The sequence below is a fragment of the Canis lupus genome, chromosome 2 (genome assembly GCF_048164855.1).
Source record: "Canis lupus baileyi chromosome 2, mCanLup2.hap1, whole genome shotgun sequence".
NCBI lineage: Eukaryota > Metazoa > Chordata > Mammalia > Carnivora > Canidae > Canis > Canis lupus.
Window position 1 is genome coordinate 76,024,123 of NC_132839.1, and position 20,847 is coordinate 76,044,969.

A 20,847-nucleotide genomic window follows, 5' to 3' on the forward strand; every position below is an offset into this window, starting at 1 on the left:
GGGCGGGGCCAGGCAGGTGGGCGTGGCCGGGCCCGCTCGGTGGGCGTGGCCGGTGGGCGTGGCCGTGGCGGGATCCGCGCGGTAGAGGCGGCGGTCGAATTTAGAAAGGAAGCGGGCGCCGCGGAGAGGGGCGGGGCCAGACAGGTGGGCGTGGCCGGAGGGCGGGGCCGTGGCCGGATCCGCGCGGCAGAAGCGGCGGTCGAATTTAGAAAGGAAGCGGGCGCCGCGAGAAGGGGCGGGGCCAGGCAGGTGGGCGGGGCGTGGGCGGGGCCTCGGGGCTCGCTGCCCGGCGGGCGGAGCCGGGGGGTTGGCGGGGCGGGGCGGGGCGGGGCGGGAGAGGAGGGTCCTGGACGCGCTGGGCTCCCGGCGCGCGGGGGCCGAGCCTCGCTACTCGGTCGGCCGCCGGCTCTCGAGTCGCACTGCCTGCCGGAGCCCGGGCCGCGGCGCCCCGCGGAGGAGGGCGAAGGAAGGCGGCCATGGCCCCGTGGGAGCTCTCGGGGTCCGCGGTCCTGGCCGCCGCTGTCTTCGTGGGAGGCACCGCGAGTTCGCCGCTGGTGGCCCCGGGTGAGTGTCCCGGGGGGCCCGGGCGCCGGGAGGCGGCCTCGCTGCGCGCTGAGCTGCCCTCGCCCGGGCACGGCGCGGGATCCCGACGCGGAGCCCCGGGCCGGCGGGGCCGGCGGGGCCGGCGGGGCTGGCGGCCCCTTCCCGCTCGCCTCGCCCGGGCCCGCTGCTCCGAGGACCGGCCCCCGTCGCCGCCCCGCGGCTGTCGGGGGTGCAGGCGCCCGGCCTGCCTGGGATCCCGCGGCGCTTCCCGCCGGCCGAGCCCTCGGAGGCCCCGCGAGCCGCAGATGGGCTCCAGCGCCCGGGTGCGCCGTCCTGCCCCCCACCCCCACCGTTTAATTTTTCTTATGTTTTCAGACCTTGGGGACTTCCATTTCTTTCCGTTCCAAGTTTTCATGAATTTCAGCGGCTGATGGATTCTTACAACAGGTTGGGGGGTTCAGATGTCCTCCCCACATGTCCTGGATAAATCAGGCTTGGAAAAAAAGGGAAGGCGCATTTGTAAACTTACTTTTTTTTTTTCTCTTCTTCTTCTTTGAGTCAATTCCTGTCACCACAAAAGGAACCTTCTGTGGTCAGAGCAGGAAGCCACCAGCAGAGACCATAAAGTGCTGTCCTCAATGACGAATTTGGAGCAGGAGCTTTTTAATTGAAACCTACGAGGCGGTGTAACTTTTACGGAAGTCCAGTCTCACACTCTTGTTTCTATGGCCCTAGACCCCAGGGATTCCTTGCCACCGTCTCCCCTCCTAATTGCCACTTGACGGCACTAGTTTAAAAAAAAAAAAAATAAACGTATGCCTTCTTGGCCAATTGGGGTTACCGCAGCCTGGAGTCTTACGTCAGCAAGCTCTTCCAAGCTCGAGCAGCTCCTCTTCCACGTCCAGATAATAATAAGCATCTGGAAGCCTTCCAACCGGGACTGTCTCCTCCATAACAACACATATATCTGCTCTTTACTCCTGAGAAGATAACGATCGCTTACAATTCTTAAACCGGCTTATCACTTTGGCTTTCACTATTTCATAGAAGACAGAACATGTTAGGAAGGGAGCAGGATGGAGAGTGTCTCCTGAGCCTTTATTAGCAGACCCGTATTTCCTTCAGTCATCCCTCCTGGGGAGATGGCAGCGAGTGACATGTATTATTGGGTGGGAAATTTTGGTTTTCACCCTGTGTTTCAGTGCACAATCAGGTTCAAATTGGACACAGGGTTGTAGACAGTACTTGAAGAGCTAGAGTCAGTTGCCCCAGAACTTGAATAGCTTCACCTGAGAGTCAGATTGTTAAAAATTCAGCACGGCATGCGGCATGCCTGTAATCAGCCATCAGCAGGGGACATCCATTCCTGGGGTAAGTTTGTGTTTCGATGGATCGCTGAGCGACACTCAGCTCTCAGGCCTGAAATGTGATGAAGAAAGTTCTCATCTAATTGCATAGCAACGTTTTTTTGATGAAAGTTGAACAAGGGGTAGTGGAAAGGGAGGTGGGCAGAGGGTTGGGGTGACTGGGTGATGGGCACCGAGGGGGGCACTTGGCAGGATGAGCACTGGGTGTTATGCTATATGTTGGCAAATCGAACTCCAATAAAAAAATTTTTTTTAAAAGTTTACCATTTAAGAAGAACAAAGTATCTAAAAAGGAAAGAGTACAGAGTACAAATGTGCCAGTGCAACTTGAGGCCTGTATGAAGAAAAGATGTCCTGACCAGCTAGCATCTGATCCTCTTGGGATCTACGACAGTATTAATGTTTGCAGGGAATGTTTTAGGAAGGTCGGGGGAAAGAGATAGGCAGCCACTCCGAGTGCTTGCTTTATGCCAAGCTTTGAGTTGGGCACTTCATATGCTTTTTGTACACTTATTTCTTAGAGCCCCATAAAGTTCTTATTTACGGGGAGGCAGCTGAGGCCCAGAGCAATTAAATAATTGGTTGAGTTATGTAGCTAATGGATCAGTCAGCATTTAATTGGAGAAGCAGAACCACTAGGAGGTGTGTGTGTGTGTGCGCGCGCGCGTGTGTGCACACACACCCATGCCCGTGTGTATGCATCTTTATATGTATCTTCAATAACTTCACTTGCTTGATTCTAAAGTTCATTCTCTCTACTGTACCCCACTTCTCCCCAGAGAGAAAAATAGAGCAGAAATCATCCTCAGCAGTCTTGTTGAGATTCTAAGATAGGGAGTGTAGGACATCCTGAAATTGTAAGCATGTGGTTAACAGAAGTTGGGAAGCAGAGAAAAGGACAGATAACTTCACAGTGGGTAGTGACAATGTCTCTTTTTCTTCCTGCCTCCTAGGAGAATCTCATTAAACTTTTGTCTCTTAGAAGCAGCATTCGAAACTGTATACCACAAGCACCAGAAGGGATGATTTTCCACATCTTGGCTTATTTATGGCCTTAAGGTCTCTGGTTACTCAACCTTTGTGCTTATTAGTTTCTCTACCAGACAATGGGCCCAGCCTTCTAGAAAGGAGTGGGTGGAAAAGGTTTGGAGGCTGATGGAGAGGGAAAGGCCCTATGGCTTTGTGGGCTTCCATCCAGCCTCCTAACTCCTCCGCTGATGCTAAGGATAAGCTTTATTAAATTCTGGGTTCTCCTTTGGTCAGGTAGCTACCAAGCTGTACAGCCACATAATAACATTGTCAGTGGACAGAATGTTTTGAGCAAGCATCCTCAGAGCCTAGGCTTCCATGCCCAAATCTAATTTAAAGAGGAAATGAAAAATTTGAAAAGTGCCTGCCATTCCCTTCTCCTCCCTTTTCCCTCAAAGAAATTAAACAGATGATTTGGGAGTTTCAGTAGTTGAATTCAAATGAGACAGGCCAAAGCCCCAGGCAATTGAAACAAAAATTTCATTGTTACTTTTTAAAGAATTTGGCTCTGATGTTGAAGTTTACTTACATGCCAAGACAAAAGAGAAATTATTTAAAACTGACAAAAAATGATTTAAATTGTCATTGGTTAAAACTGTTATGCTGAGTGGTTTCTAATTATTTTAGGGCACTTCAGTAATTAGTATAGATTTGATGGGCTCCTGATAGCAGGTAGGATAAGGAGTCTGGTGTGCCAACAAGGACTAAAGTTGGAATTTGGAATTGGTTCATTGTAGATACTTCAGTCTTTTTTTGGAGGAAGGAATATAGCATTTGTTATACCTGTTTGGAGGCAGGCTCTGGTCGAAGTACTCAGATCATTTAATTCTTCAGCACCTGGTCAGCTGTGTAGTTTTATTCCTGTATTTGTAGATAAGAAAACCGAGTATCTGAGAAGTTAACTTGAAAAAGTCACTCAAATATATAAGTTGGATTTTGACCTTGAGTCAGATCTGTTCACTTCTGAAGCTTATTCTCATCATCAGTAAATCATTTTGGTTTGGTTTCTAGTGAATAAAATTTCTTTTTATTCAAAGATACTTCTAAAGAATCACCAAGTAATAGGGTAATGGCAAGATAGAGGGGAAATAGCACCAAACTCTAAGACACCCTTGGACTAGAAGTCAGGGAGAGCCCCTGACACTTTGGGGAGTGTACCACACTCCCCAAAGTGTGGCTCTCTATGCCTCCATTTTCTTACCTGTAAGATGGGTATGTGCCAGTTCCTGTCTTTGCCTTACTGGCTGCCAGTGAGGATCAAATGAGCTGTTGTCTCTGAAAGGTCTTTGCAAAGTGGCATATTGTCTTATCCTTTGAACTGTTTCTGGATTTCTTCCCCATAGTGTCTATTAGGCTGGACTTAAAATGTTAGTCAAATTGTATAGTAAGTGTAGACCACATGTACTATAAGGTCATCATTCTGTAGATGGTGGTGGTTTTGCAAAGACAGGTTCATTGTATGTTGGTACATTGTATGTTGGTACAGAGCGACACCTCAGATTCATGAATTTACTGCCATTGACTGGGAGTTATGAAGACAGGACTTCTTTCTCCATTTCCTTTCAGCTAAGATACAGTGCTCTTGATCCTTTTGGAAAATTCTCCCAAAGATTTAAAGATTTAAAGGGGAGACAGTCACCCTTTGGTCTCATTACTCCAAGGCACTTGCTGCTGTTAGTGTATTTCCTTCTTGTTTTATGATTTTTGCTTGGATAGGATCATGATGCAAATACAATATTGTGTCCTGCGTTTTTCACTTAATATTATATGTGAGGTCTCTCCATTTCCCTACCTACTCAAGAAATGGCTGCATCATATTTTGTTATATGGATTCACTGGTTTTTACCTCATTGTGCCCCCGTTTTAGATTTCAGTTGTTGCTAATTATTGTTATTATTTTTCAAAGATTTTATTTACTTATTCATGAGAGGCACAGAGAGAGGCAGAGACATAGGCAGCGGGAGAAGCAGGCCTCCCTGAGGGGAGCCTGATGTGGGATTCGATCCCAGGACCCCGGGATTATGACCTGAGCCAAAGGCAGATGCTCAACCACTGAGCCACCCAGGTGCCCCTGTTGTTAAGTATTTTTAAATGAATTTTAATTTTCAAATGAATTGGTTTTATTTTTAAATTAAAAAAATGTTTATTTGAGAGAGACAGGGAAAGAGCCAGCATGAGCAGGGGGAGGGGCAGAGGGAGAGGGAGAAGCAGACTTCCCACTGAGCAGGGAACCTGACATGAGGCTGGATCCCAGGACCCTGAGGATCTTGACCTGAGCTCAAGGCAGATGCTTAAGTGACTGAGTCACCCAGGTGCCCCTCAGATGAATTTCTTCAGTGAATATCTGTGTGTAAAGCTTTGTCTAGATGCTGGTGACATCTTTGGAAAATGAGTTATTGGAAAGACAATGTTGGGATCAAAGGTATTCATGGTTTTGAAGCCACTGATGACCCCAGTATCGGTGATCTGAAGGTTGGCCCAGTTTACTTTTCACAGCAGTGGTTGAAGGATTCACTTTTCACACTGTTGGCATTTTCTCTGAAAAACACATTTGCTAATTTGTAAGGCAGAATGGTACTTTGATTGTTTTAATTTGTATGTCTTTGATTTGAGTACTGGTAGGTTGACTGTGTTTTCTAGTACCTGAGCCATTTGCATGCCTGTAATCCTTTTTGGACAATTCCGGAGCCTGAAAAGCTCTGAACACCAGAAGCTTTTTGAGGCTTTTTGCATACCCCTTTGGTGGTAAAACCTAACCTGAACTGATATGAGACTCTAGGGTATGTATTCATCTCACTTAGTTTGAATATTGCTAAATTTTGCTGCAATAATCTCAAGGCATTTGATTTCTGAGCGTTATGTAATGTGTGCTAAATGCATTGTGTTACCTTTCTAGAATCACAAAAGTCTGAATTTCGAGGCACATCTGACCTCCAGGTTTTCAGATAAAGGATTATGGTCCTGCATTTCCTCTTCCATGACTCATTTGTTCTGGTCTGTGGGCAGCCAAATGTAAAACTGCTTAAAATAGTAAAATATCCTATGGAGAAAAGTAACTCCTCAACTGAGTGGCACTTCACAAAGAGGAGCACTATTTTGGTAGCCTAGTATGGAATCTACTAAATCTACTAAAATAAAGATATCTGGGCAAAGCTGAGGTTTTGTTTCTTCTAGGTGGCTTTGAGGATGGGTGTCCACTATAATGGCAACTTTATGGAGAAGTTGGGCTCAGTTTCTCCTCTGCTTTCCTCTGCCCAGGAGGTCTTTTTAGGGGGCCGAAAAGGTAGATAGAAAGTGGCAGATCCCCCAGGCAAACCGAGTTTCTGTGCCCTCTGGTGCCAGTCATCTCACCTTGAGAATCCATTTGCCAAACCCTGTTTCTGTTGCTCCCTCTCCTCCAAACTCCAAGGCCTCCACTTTCTTGTCTTTGCTCATTCCAGGCTTCTAAACGGCTAGCAGCTCTCCCCTCCCATCATTCTGTTTGCATACTCCTGTGCATATGCATTTTGTTAAAAGATTTTATGTTTTTATTCATGAGAGACACACAGAGAGAGGCAGAGACACAGGCAGAGGGAGAAGCAGGCTCCATGCAGGGAGCCCGACATGGGACTCAATCCCAGGACCCTGGGATCATGCCCTGAGCCAAAGGCAGATGCTCAACCACTGAGTCTGTCAACCACTGAGCCACCCAGGCATCTCTGCACATGTGCATCCTGACCACTAAATAAAATGCCATTGTTCGAAGGGAAAAAAATCTTTGAACCACTTTCCTCATCTGAATTAGGGAGAAAATACAGCGAGTTGCTTCATGGGATTGCTATGACAATTACATGAGCTAAAACATGAGAGTGCAGGGCACAGTGTTTGGCACATAGTAAGTACCAAAAAAGTATATTATTATTATTTTGTCCTAAAGCAAATCCTAACCTGCCGTAACAATCTGGTGAGACAGAGTTCCGAATTGCTCCAGAATTTTCCTTTCAGGTTCTCTGCTACTGCCTGAGGCATCGCCTCTCTCATCTAGCTTCCCAGCCCTGGCTGAGGCTGGTGGTTTAAAGGCAGGGGTGTACACGTTGGGGAAGCAATGTGGGGCAGTGCCTGAGGCCCCCACCCTGGGAAGGAGGCTTGGCAGGGAGTCCTCTTGGGATGCAGGGGATCTGTGGGGGCTGAGCCATTAGCTACCAAAATTAGGCAAGGAAGGAGAGAAAAACAGAAGGCAGCAAATTATTGGCTTTATAAGGGTCGAGTGTGACACTTTCTTTTGGAAGAGTTCTAGAAGGTACATCAATTATCTGGTTATCTCCAGCCAGTAGGTCCAAAAATACAGTCACAAAATTTTGACAGTGTTCTTCTGGGATTTGATGTAATTCTCCTCCTGATATACTTGGTGATTATTCAGGGTTGGACTGCTCATTGTTCCTCTTCTCACTGCTGACTGGTGAAGTAGACTCCTGTCGAAGTAGAATCTTATGATGAGTGTGATTTTTTTTTTATTTTTTTAATTTTTAATTTTATTTATTTATTTTTTTATGATGAGTGTGATTTAATAAGAAATGTTATTAGTCTTTGCCCCCAGTTCCTGGCACAAAGCTCTCAAACCCTCCCAAGTTCCCAAGTGGCTGGAAGGTCCTTTGTCATTCATGAGGCGCTCCCTTGGAGCAGATGCCCCTGAGGTGACTCAAGGTGGTACCCCAGGGAGCCCCAGGAGGGGGCTGGGCCTCTGAAAGGCCGCATAATGATGACAGGGTTGGAACTTTTACTCTCACCCCTCAACCTCTGGGAAGGGGAAGAGTTTGGGGGGAGAGCTTCTGATGAAATGCTTTAAAAAACTTTTGGACAAGATGTGACAAGCTTCTGCATTGGTGGAGGCCGGAGGCGTGTGGAGAGTAGCGCACCTGGGGAGCATGGCAGCTCCACGCCCCTGCCCCATACCTTACCGTATGCACCTCTCCTAGCTGGTTGTTCTGGAGTTCTAGCTTTCGTAATAAGCCAGTGGTCCAGTAAGTCAAGTGTTTCTCTCAGTGTTCTGAGGCGCTTTAGCATATTCATCGCACCCAAGCTGTGGTGGAGGGGGGCAGGGTTGTGGGAACCTCTGGTTGATAGGGGTCCGAAGCACAGGGTGACAACCTGGACTCGGAATTGGCATCCAGGGTGGGGGGTGGGGCAGTCTCGTAGGACTGAGTCCTTAACCTGTGGGACCTGATGCTGTCTCCAGGTAAATAGCCTCACAATAAAATTATTGCTTGGTGGTGCTGGGAAAAACGCATATTGGAATGAGGAAGTAGAATCCTGTAGCATTAGGGCCTGAAGGGACCTGGACCATTGCCCCAAAGCATATTTAGTAGTTGAGGACACTAAGTTGGCCCAGCTGGGACTTAAGCAGGTTCCTTTGCTCAGTCTAGGGCTCTCCCCGTTGGCTTAAAGCTGGCTCTCCATTGAAGTGGCTCCAGTTTGCTGCTTCTGATAAGGCTCGTTGGTCCACATTTGCCCTTGGTCCTCATGCTGGTTTCCCAGCCTTCTGGATCTGGATGAGCAGGACTTGAGAAGCATGACTTTGGCTACCTGACTTATGGAGCCATTGTGTTGTTTTTTAGCCATATAACCTTAGAGTGAGAGGGGACTTTAGTGGTCTTCTTGCAATTAACCCCCTCTCTTTGCAGATGGGGAAACCGAGCCCCGAGAAGTTCAGTGGCCTGTCAGGAATAGCATTAGCCTGCAGTTCCTGGAGGAGCAGACTATTAGGTTTGGTGAGGGGAGGGACCTGTCTATGTGTCTTGGTCACTGTCCACGGCTAAGATCCAAGCACAGGACCTAGCACAGAGCAGACACATAAATGCTAGAAGGAAGGAAGCCAGAGTTGGAATCCAGGTATTCTGACTCCGCTTTTTGTTTACAATAAAGTGAAGGGTTAGGCTTTCCAATATTCACCCACAAATGTTAGCTATAGTCCCTTCTCGAATTAATAAGAGGCTGTTTTGTCTGCCAGCTTCTGTGGGCCATATTGTTCCCAAAGCCTGAGGTGGAAAACTCTGGTCATTGAGAAAAAAAGCATGATAATAAAAGTAAGCAAGTGCTGCTTCATCGGGTAAGTATGGGAGGACATTGATATGTTTGGAAGTGTTAGTGAAAATTTTCAAAGTGAAAGTTTTCAAAACCCAAATCAACTCCTGAAACTGTTTTCAGAGGCGAACTGAATTCAGTTGTGTTTCTACAACCAGGACGTCAAATGCATCTATTAATGTGTGTATATCAAGTTCTATAATACTTTAGATCTTTCCTTTAGACCCTTGTTTCACGGGTTGGTTCTTCGGTATAATGATTAGTCCAGCAAATGTTAGTTAGTAAGGTGCCTTACTGTGTGCAAGGCACTGGGGATGAAGTAATGTGAATAATCAGACTCAGCCTGTGACTTTATGGAACTAGCAGGTTATCCGGAAGATGATCCAACAGGCCTTAATGATAAAGTGTCTTTAGTATGTATAGCACCTGGCCCAAGTGCCTAACCTGGGGCTGGGAGTGGGATGAAGACTCTAGTACAGGTTGAACAAGAATGTCTGGAGGGAATGAAGTTTAAGTTGATACCTGTAAAAAATGTTGGCATTAGCGAGGTGTAGAGAACTCAGATATTTCACTGCTCGATCAGATTCCTGCAGCCTCTCTGAGGAGCAGGCTGCTGTATCTCAGGAAACAGATTTACTGAGGAATCAGCAAGATGAAGAGAAGTGAAATGTTTCACTCATGCCACGGATGAGGGGAAGCCACAGCTAGATGGATGTTCCTTGTTCTCAAATGTTCTTTATTATTATGTGAAATTGCGTGTACTGCATGCTCAGTATCACAGGTAAAAGGAAGGTTGTATATTTAATTTTTTTTCCTTTTTCATAGTAGGTCCATCTACTCAAAGAGAAAACGAAGGTATCATAAATCGAATGTAGATTCTGCTTTTTTAGTGGAAAATGAGCTGTTTTCCAAGGAATTCTTTAGGAATCATCTTTTTGCCTTGAGAGTAAATCTTTGAGTGGAGTAACTCAATTTACATGTCATTAGGTTTATAAATGAATTTTTAAAAAGATTTTATTTATTTATTCATGAGAGACACACACAGAGAGAGAGAGAGAGAGAGAGGCAGAGACACAGGCAGAAGGAGAAGCAGGCTCCATGCAGGGAGCCCGACGGAGGGACTCGATCCCGGGTCTCCAGGATCACGCCCTGGGCTGAAGGCAGCACTAAACTGTTGGACCATCCGGGCTGCCCTATAAATGAATTTTTAAAAGTTTTGTCATGAGGGAAAAATTGACTTCAGTTTCCTAAAAAGACACAAATTAGACAATTATGCCATTACCCTTGTTAACTGGCCAGATGAGCTTAGCTGAGTGGTTGAAGATTTATAAACTGCCTCTGCATGAAATGTCATGTGATAGGTAGAATTAAAAAAAAAAAAAAACAAAACCAAACAAAAAATCCTTTTCAATATTGGTAACATGCCTTCCTCCCCCGTGCATATGTACAAACATAACGTGGTTCTCTGAGATTCCTGTAAGGGGTGGAAGCTTCGAGAATTCACTGGGCTTTCTGTCTCACGATATAACTTGGGAACGCTAATTTTCAAATGTTCTAACAGCCCTTCATAGCTGGAAGTCTCCAACACAATCATGTGAATTATCTACACTATAAAAACAGCAGCCCGGAATTTCCTGGCATTGGTGAAGGGGCAGATGGCTAATGAACAGGCATTCCTTCATTTTTCTTCGCAAGTTTGTGCTATAGGCTTGTAGAGCCTTAATTCCTTTGCTGTTTCCTTCATTCTTTCCAACCTCCTCCTCCTCTATTAAAGGCAAAACACAAAACAAGCATGGATACAAAAAAAAAAAAAAAGAGGCCTTGAGGATTGCTGGAAGCTAGGTGAGAGAGCCAGGAAGTGGGATTCTGAGGGTAAAATCTATTTCGCAGGCAGGATTTCCGAGTTAGTATCTTTGCAGGTGAGACCTGTAGATATGCCCTGTAAGCATTGTGGGCTTCACTAAGAAACAAAGGGCCTTCTTTGAGATACCATGAAGTGTTGTGTAGGTAAGTAAAAAAAAAAAAAAAAAAAAAAAAACCAAGAAAACCCACAAGCTTGGTTTCTGTCCTCCACAAACTTGTGATTCAGAAGGGAAAGATAAGCTCTGAATACAAATCATTGTGGAATAATGGAGAATGAGTTTGGTACCATCCAAAGGGCTGTGTGGGATCACAGAAGAGGGACTTGCCTTCTGATAAGAGTGGTGGAAAGGACTTCACCATGCCTAAAGCCTGGCGTTGTAAGTGGACCCAAAGGGAGTGGAGGGGTGACAGGCCCAGCAAAAGGAACAGCCTGTATGAAGGTGTAGAGGTAGGACAGGAGAAGTCAGTGCAGACGTGGTATAAACAGAGAGTTCCTCAGTGAAAATCACTGAGGGGAGACTGAGGCCAGTTTGTGGAGCTCCAGAAACTATACACTTTATTGTGTAGGCAATGGGGGACTTGGGGTGTGGTGTAGTGGATGACAGTGGGACCCCAGGCACTGGGATGGGTTGGCAGGGCCCCAGATGCTGAGCTCAGGAAAGTCCTGAGTTTGAGTACTTCAGCAAGGCAGTTGATAATTGCTCTCCCTTCTTCTTGTTTCTAAATTGCTGCTTTGGAGATAGAGAGAGACAGAGATAGAGAGATAGGGGGTGGGAGGGGAGGACTGGGGGGGCATCTCTGTTCTTCATCTCAGAATTGTTTGGCATATAAAATGAATAATATAGTCCTTTGTAAGTGATAGAAATATGACACATGGCGTAGAGGTTTAATATAACACATATGACACAGAGAGGAATAGTTTTTTTGAGGTTTAAGGACCGATGGGAAGCTGGAATCATGAAATAAGTGCAGTGTGCAGCCTGCTGGTGTGAGGGCCACGAAGTGTTCATTGGTGCTGAAAGCTAGCTCATTGCCTAGTTGTCTTACGTTAGAGTAAATCCTCCAAAGTTGTACAAGTCAGCTTGACTCCTGAATCCTTCATCGTCAAGCATTTGTTTTCAGAAGACCGTTGTGCATTTCTGTCTTTCCCCCTGTTGTTGGCCAGGTTCTCATTGTTTTCGCTTCTCTCCTGGTCAGGAGGGCAGTGCTGGCCATCAGTGTCTATAGAGCAGTGTCTTTAAATAAAACATGCAGCTCAGCACTGGGGTGATTTCTCAAATCCTGCTTGGCTGAGGGCTTCATCCCCCTGCCATTTCTGGCAAAGTGTGTTTCTCTTCTGTCCCTTGATTTTTTTTTTTTTAATTTTTTTTTTTACAATGATGAGACCAAGTTGATTTTGGGAGAGGAAAATAATCTGCTTGAAAGTACGAGGATACATTAGGTACCTCCATATGACGGAGATGGTAGAGGTGGTGTGACTCAGTTCCTGGGGGGGGGGGGGGAGTGGCAAAGGGGAAGACAAGAGAATTCTTTTGCTTGAACCATATGATAAAATAGTTGATCTTTTCCATGCTGTTCAGTGCTGTGTCTTGATATGTAAGTGAGCAAAGACTCCAGACTTTGAGTCAGTGTGGAATAATAAAACATATATGTGTTTGTTCTTAGTTCTTGGCACAGACCTCCTAAAACCCTTGGAATTTTTGGAGAGAGAGGAGTATCTTTTGGTATTCATAATGGACCCTTTATTTTCCTTGAGTTTATGCTCATGACTGACTCGTGGGCCCCTAGATAGCTTCGGGATGGGGGCTGTTTGCGAGAGGAGCCAACAGCAGGATTGGAGGGTTGGAACTTTGAGTCCCATCCTCCAATCTTAGGAAAGGAAGGGGGACTGATGAATGAGTTCATCGATGGCCAGTGACTTAATCAATCATGCTTAATGCGAGAAACTTCCATAAAAACTCTGAACTTACAGATGTGCTGGGAGGGTGGTATGTCCAGAGAAACCCCCTGCCCGCCATACTTTGCCCTATGCAGCCCTTCCTTTTTGGCCATTCTTGAGTGCTGTCCTTTGTAGTGAAACTGTGATCCTAAGCATCAGAGTTCTCCTGAGTGCTCTAACTTATTTCAGCCAGTTGTCGATCCTGAGAATCCCTGACTTTGTAGTTGGTTAGCCTGGGGACACCATTTGCAGCTGGTGGCTGAAGTGGAGGTGGTCTTGTGGGACCGAGCCCTGAGACCTGTGGGGTTGGCACTAGCCCCAGGAATAGGGAGTCAGAACTGAATTGAATTGTAGGACACCCAGTTGGTGAAGGATAATTGACAGTTGGAAAATGAAACAGTCAAGTCTTTCCTGTTTGGAAAAACCAACTAATAATATTAAAACATTGTGCCTGGAGGAATCTTTTTGAAACGATGGTGGGTTATTATTTAGATAAGGACTCAAAAGGCATTAAAATAAATATAGTGGGAAAGAAAAGAAATGATCAGGCCAGTGCCTTCTTGTTCATGTACTTACATTGTGTTTTATAGTATAATAAAATAGAAGTTATACCACTGTGTGGTTTTCTTTGACCCTTCTGTCCTGGTATAACCCAAAGATATATTTTTTAAAGCTATTATTTATTCATTTGAGAGAGAAAGAGAAAGAGAGAGAGCATGAGTAAGGAGTAGAGGTGAGAGGGAGAAGCTGACTCCCCGCTTTGTGGGACTCAGTCCCAGGACCCTGGGATCATGACTTAAGCCCAAGGCAGATGCTCAACCATCTGAGGCACCCAGGCGCCCCAACCCAAAGATTTCATCACATTGTTTCTGCCCCCAATCAGTGGAAATATCTATTATGTAAATATTAGTGATTACACTTGTAAATAGTTCCTTAGTAAGTAAGGGATTTCCAGGATTATGGTTTACCTCTACAGCATTAATATTACTATTAAGTGGAACCATAGGAAATCACCAATCTGAGTATTTTGACCTACAGTGACAATAGTTTCCTATGGTTCAACCTAAGAGTAATGCAAGTTTCTTACTGACTTTTTATCTGCAGTTTTAAGAAAAACAACTGTTGTGATTACCAGCAGGGCATTTTAGAAAATGCAAGAAGTAGAAAAAGAAAAAAGGTACTTCCAAGTTCTACCAACAAAATATACAAAACACTAAAAAGAAAATGAAGATAACTTAAAATCCTACCACACTAGTGTAAACATTTTGCCATCTTTTTCTTCAATAAAACTGGGATCATATTGGCTCAAAATCCTGCTTTGTGTTTATTTTTTTTGCTTAACATTTTTCATTTACAACTGTTACAATTTTAGACAAAGGGATATGACATATCTGATCCCTTCACAGGGATCGTTTCTATTGTTTTAGAAGTCAAAGGGAGGTTTAGGATTTCCGAGTAATCAACAATTATAACAGTTAAATATAGGTCGGGATGGCTTTTTGATTTTGCTTTTTATAAATAGTAGCAGGGGGGCACCTGAGAGGCTCAGTGGTTGAGCATATGCCTTTGGCTCAGGTCGGAATCCTGGGGTCCTGGGGTTGAGTCCTACATGGGGCTCCCCATGGGGAGCTTGCTTCTCCCTCTGCCTCTCTCTGGCTCTCACGAATAAATAAAATCTTTTTAAAAAAATGGTAGGATTGGGACGCCTGGGTGGCTCAGTGGTTAAGTGCCTGCCTTTGGCTCAGGGCGTGATCCTGGAGTCCCAGGATCAAGTCTCACATCAGGGTCCCTGCATGGAGCCTGCTTGTCTCTCCGCCTATGTCTCTGCCTCTCCCTCCCTCTCTCTCTCTGTCTCTCTCTCTTTCTCTGTCTCTCATGAATAAATAATAAAATAAAAATCTTAAAAAAAATGGTAGGATTTTTAGAAATTTGTGCTTGATACCAAAAAATAGATAGATTAACTTAAAGAACGTAACTTTAACACATTTTCATTCTCAATGATAGTCTCGCTAGGAAAAACCATTGTGTAATTCTAGGTTAACTATCGAATTAGATGACTTAATGATGACTCATAGATTTTCTACCTAAGACTCCAACCCAACTAGAGATGAGCTGTGGGTAGTCCCGTTTTGTGGAACTTTACTGAACCTCAGAACTGTTACCTCACACTTCAGAGGCTGTAGAGCACAGAGTATGATGCTCTGGAGCCCAGACGCCTGGATCAAAATCTCACCTCAGCTACTTGCCAGCGGTGTGACCTGATGCAAGTTACCTGACGTCTCTGTGCTCTAGTTTTCATACCTGCAAAGTGGAGTGGAAACAAATACAAACCTGCTTCACAGGGTTATTGTAAGGGTTAAATGAGTTCATACCTGTCAGGTACTGGGCATGGTATTTATACAAAGGATGCATCAATATGTGACTATTATTATTATTTTGAAAGATTTTATTTATTTATTCATGAGAGACACAGAGAGAGAGAGAGAGGAGGCAGAGACACAGGCAGAGGGAAAAGTAGGCTCCATGCCGGGAGCCCGATGTGGGATTCGATCCCAGGACTCCAGGATCACGCCCTGGGCCAAAGGCAGGCACTAAACCACTGAGCCACCCAGGGATCCCCAATATGTGACTATTATTAATTGTATTTTACTCTGGGTCTAACCCTTGGGGCTGGTTTTCAGAGTTCTTACTGGAGTTTTGTGCTAAGTGACCTTCACATTGTGTCTTCCCCTTAAGCCCACCTTTTGTCTTGGGTCTTCCTAATTACTTCTGGTTATGCGTCCCCCCCTTTGCCTTTCCCAGAGTGATCTTGTTTTGTCTCCTAGCCCGCACCCCCCTTTGCTTTGCTCTTTCTCCCACCGCCCCAGCGGGTCGGCTGCACACCGGAGGACCTCGTCCGGGTCGTGACCTGGGTGCTCCCCATTTGCTCATCTCGCCTTCCCGGTGCCCGTGTTCCCAGGAGGCAGGCCACGTGCCTGTCCCGCAGGAGCCCTGCCTGCCCAAGTGTGACTAATGGGAAAATCCTGTGTTGAGGACTTTTGTGGCTCTCTGTTTAATCATGCTCCTCTTCCTGTTCCTGGAAGGAGGGGGATTGCGGGGCCCGCGTGCATGGGACGGGAGGCCTTGTCCCTGCCGTGCTGCCTCGGGAGCCCCTGGTGGCAGCTGTGCCCTCACCTGTGGGGCCTATGCAGAGACCGTGTCCCCCCACATTTAACCCAGCCTCCTCCAAGTGTGGCTCCTGTGGTTCACTGCCCCTTCTGGCAGGTTGGTATTGTGTCCCCAGCTGAGCTGTAAGCTTTGTGAGGCCTTTACCGTTTTTACCACTCATAATGATCGTGGCAACAATAAAAACCAGCATTATGGGGCACTTACCCTGTGTTAGGCCATTGGGTTAACCCAAGTTCATCTCATTTAATACTCAGAAACGATTCTCGTATTGTCTGCATTTTAGGGATGAGGAAACTGAGGCACAGGAAGTGAATGGACTTAACCTGGGGTCACTGAGCTAAGGAGCAAGTTGAATAAACACAGAGCAGCTGAGAACATGCTAGCTTCTGCTTTTGCTGCTTTCTTTCTAGGGAGCAGCTTTGGTGCGGGGCATGGGTGTTGCTTGTCACAGACCTGGGTTCAGGTCCTGGCCATTCCCCAGATGAGTGACCTTGACTTCAATCTTTTGTTCTTCATTTTATTTTTTAAAGATTTCACCTATTTGACAGAGAGAGAGAGAGCACAAGCAGGGGGAGCGGCAGGTAGAGGGAGAGGGAGAAGCAGGCTCCCCCTGCTGAGCAGAGAGCCCAAAGTGGGGCTCAATCCCAGGACTCTGAGATCATGACCTGAGCCAGACCCTTAATGGACTGAGCCACTCAGGCATTCCAATATTTTGTTCTTTAATGTCCCCATTTCTAAGATGGGTTTGATAATAACACTTATCTCAGAATCATGACAATTAAAAAAAAAAAAAAAAGATAATGGGAGTAAAAAGGCCTGGCACATAAGAGCCCTCAGTAAGGTCCACTGCTCTTAGCAGCTGGTGCTGGAGTGGCTGGACTTCCCTGAGGCCTTGGATGTGGTCTCTCGGCCAGTCTTCTCCTTGAAACCCATGCTTAGTTCCCGCCTGCTCAGCAACACCAAGTTGTTTTCCCACGTGGTTAGTTTGTGTTGTCTTCTGGAAGGTGGAAACGACCTGGCTGAACTCCGACCCTGGCAGGGGCAGGTTATACCAGAACCCAGGGACCTAGATCCCGGAGGCCTGGTCCTCTGTGCCAGCCCCGTCTCAGTGAAGCTCTGGAGGAGTCAGTGGTTCCTAAGGGACCCCCTTGCCTCACCCTCACTCTTGCTGTTTCTGCTGGAAACAGGCCAACTGGCCTTGTCCTCTTCTCCCTATTTAGTGGTTTCGTCCTGACACTTGCCATTCGCTCCCTGCCATAGTTTAAGTAATTTCTAACCTCGTCCCTGCTTGGCCTCTTGCAAGGAATGTGTACACGAACAGATCTGGTAGGAATTGCAACCCTGTGAAAAGTGGGCAGTGGCTTTGGTAAGGGCGTGTAAACTCCTCTCCTGTTTGTCATCCCTTTACACATCTAGCCATCTGGAATGTCACGGAGCCCCATGAAAATCTAGTCGAGGGCCAATTCCCCAAGCTGGGTTTAGGAATGTGCTGCTATTTGCAGCCTTCTTTTGAGTCTTTGCTAACTGCAACCTTCTATTGATTTCTATGAGCACAGAGGCTTGCTGGTATACTAACATCTTTCAGAAAGGGCTTACCCAACAAGTGTGTAAAGCTACAGGCTGTATCAGTTGCCCAGCTCTGAAAATAATCTTTTTTTGGTTTTTAAAAACTGTCAGTATTTGGCAAATGGATGTGTAAGTACACAGGACACACTGTCCTACAAATAGCATCTTGACAAAACTGCTGATCGAGTTACAGGGAAAGTGGACACTCAGTTACCCAGGAGCCCTTCTGGGAGGGGATAGACTGTGCTTTCCCAGCTTCACAGGTTCCCTGTAGCAAATGGATAAGGGGTTGCACAGTGCTCCAGAACTGCGAGAGGGATGACATGCAAAAACAGGGCACCCTCCTCTCCACTTGGGGAGACAGGTGTGTTTGACTTAAACCAGGGTTTTCCTGTGAGTTCTGTGTCACATTTGGGTTTCCTCACTCTGACCACAATTGTGTGCCTGGGTGATGTGCGTTATAGTGAAGGGGGTGGGGAAAGTGTCGGCAGGTGTGTCGTGGTTCTTCTGTCTGGCTCATTTCCCTGCCTCTACCTAGTGATGTCATGTTAGGCCACCGATTGATTTACTTGCAAAATGAGGATCTCATCCACCCTCTTGGCTACCTCCCTGGGATTAGAGGTTTCAATAAAGTAATGACTGTAAAAGCTTCAAGTGTCGTTAGGGTGGGAACTTTTATATCTCGCATGGTGCCTCTAGCTAATGAGTATGATTGAAGATTTTCCTCCTCCTGCACCTCGCTTTCTTTCCCTTCCTCTCTCCTTTTTCTGAAAGATTTTTAGATGCCATGTAACTCACAGTGTTAGTACATACTACGTTTGTGCCAGCTATTGGATTGCTTCTAAGTACAATACTTAGGAATAATATGAAAACATAACAGCTGTGAATAAGATGCTTTTCAACAGATGGGAGTTTTCCTTTCACCTTCATAGTTATGGAGGGTAAAACAGCATTACACTTTCGAGTGATCTTTTGCCTCTGCAGTTAAAACAAATTAAAAAAAAAAAGATTTTATTTATTCATGAGAGACACAGAATGAGAGAGAGAGAGGTAGAGACACAGGCGGAGGGAGAAGCAGGCTCCATGCAGGGAGCCCAATGTGGGACTCGATCCCGGGTCTCCAGGATTACACCCTGGGCTGAAGGCAGCGCTAAACCGCTGAGCCATCGGGGCTGCCCTGCAGTTAAAAACTAATACTGGGTAGTTTTATGCCTCTGAGATCTTTTTTAAAAAATGAATTTATTATAAATTTCATTTTGCTCTAACTGGTTGTAATCATTTTCTATGAAGATTTTTACATTAAAAAAAGACAGATGCTGATTTCAGTATTCATCATACATAGTAGGGTCATTTAGAGAGAGGCAGCCTTTTTAGAGTTTAAGGGTGTTAACAGTGGGTGGGTGTGGACCTGGGCTCTAGCCCAGCTCTGTGGTCAGCTGGTGATGGTTTAACCTACCTCTTTACCGTGAGGTATGTATCACTGGATGAAATTTAGGGCTACCTCCACTCTTCCAGGCCCTGTGAGACCGTGGCTAAGAGTGCAGGGTCAGGGGGTAATGAGAAGACCTACCTGAACCTACAGAGCCCTGAACCATGAGCATTGCTTTTGCTTACACCCATCTTGAAGACCCCAAGATGTGCCCTGCAGCTTGGGGTCCGCTGGGGGCTCTTCAGCCTTCCCTGCTTTGGAGCTGTGGTTGGTGGCCTCCTCGCCTGTGTCCCAAGGCAGGTACCGGCAAGTTGACCTCGTTCTAGTCTGGGATGCGGTCAGGTCAGATGAGCCTTCTGTTGTCTTCTGAATGCAGACTATTGTTTGAAGGACTCTGGAAGGTTCAGGAACGATCCAGATGTTGAGAACCCTGGCTTCTCTAAACAGTGGGATCCTAGAGTTAATCCTCTCTCAAGGAGCGTCTTTGGGGTGGTGCCTGTGGCCTGTGTTCAATCTTTTGATGCCCTTGGGGAATTGTGTTTGGTCAGGGAGTTCTGTAGCCTTTAAAAATAACTTCAAGTGGTGAATCCAACACAGTTGTGGAGATTGCTAGGGACTTTCTCTGACTCTGCAAAGTTAGTTTTCCCCTTCTAGTTTCAGTTGAAACCTATGATGAGAAATATTTACAGTATCCATCATTATTTTTAAGTATCTTAGTATCTTGATATTAACCTTACCTTAGTTTTAATCCTTTTGTTTGATAGCTGCTTGGGGTTCAGGAGTGATTCAGTTTCGCTCCTCAATCTCCTGCCTGTCAAGAACATTTGTTCCCTTTTTATCCAGCCAAATTCGATTTTTCTTTTGAAACCTAACGTAAAGTCCCTTTGCTTCCTGGATCACACTAATTGCTTCCCTTCCCACACCTATGGTACATATACAAAGAAACGGAAGCTGAAGGTTGGGCTGTGCTCCAAACATTCCTTTGTGAGTAATTGTGATGGAAATTCAAGTGCATTTTCCCGTTAAAAATAATAATTAGGGGGCGCCTGGGTGGTTCAGTTGGTTAAGCGTCGGACTCTTGATTTCGGCTCAGGTCGTGATCTCGGGGTCCTGTGATTGAGCCCCACATTGGGCTCCCTGCTCAGCTGGGAGTCTGCTTCTCCCTCTGCACCTCCACCCAGCTCATGCACACTCTTTCTCTCATACTCTCTCTCAAGTAAATAAATAAATCTTTTAAAAAAGAAAAGAAAAAAAAAATTAGGCTTCCACAAAGGGAAATTTAAAATGGATAAAATGGGACTTTGTGAACTTTTTAATATAAAAGTTGAAAGAATCATAATGTGGGTCCTGGTATACTGATCATTTAGAGTCAACATTTTGCCATATTGCTTGCTCACCCTGTCTACCTAGCTATCCATCTGTTTACCTACTTCCTTGCTGGACTATTTGAAATCAAGTTGCAGACATTATTACATTTCTCCCTAACTACCTCTATCATGTCTCTTGTGGGATTAAGGACTTCCTTCTACATAACCACAATACCATCATTATACCTAAGAAAATAAACAGTAACGTCTCTAATACTGCCTTAACCCAGTTTCCTCAGTTGTCCTCAAAATATACTTTATGGCTGTTTTGAAATTTTTTATTATTGATTAAAATCTTGAGCAAGGCCCCAGTCATCGTTTACATACTGTATTTGGTTATTTTAGTTTCTAACAAAAGCCAACATTTAGCCAAGTACTGGGGAAGGGAAGAAAACTTCTTGGCCTCTGGCAATATTTTGAAATCTTTGGTTGCTTGTCCCTCCCTGTCTCCCTGTCCCACTCTTCATGCCTGCCTCCAGATCCTGGGGTGCTCCTCCTGCCCTGGGCCCTCTGTTT

The 20,847-nt window shown here is 45.7% G+C and overlaps 1 protein-coding gene across 1 annotated transcript in view; it reads left to right on the plus strand.

The window, feature by feature from the left end:
- The first annotated feature begins 333 nt into the window (after positions 1–333).
- The window catches only part of RELL1 (RELT like 1), a 62,823-nt gene continuing 42,309 nt past the window's right edge, over positions 334–20,847 (plus strand). Inside the window, exon 1 of the mRNA XM_072807740.1 lies at positions 334–564. Coding sequence (XP_072663841.1) covers positions 477–564 — 88 coding nt within the window. The 5' untranslated portion in view covers positions 334–476. The remainder of the gene's footprint in view (positions 565–20,847) is intronic.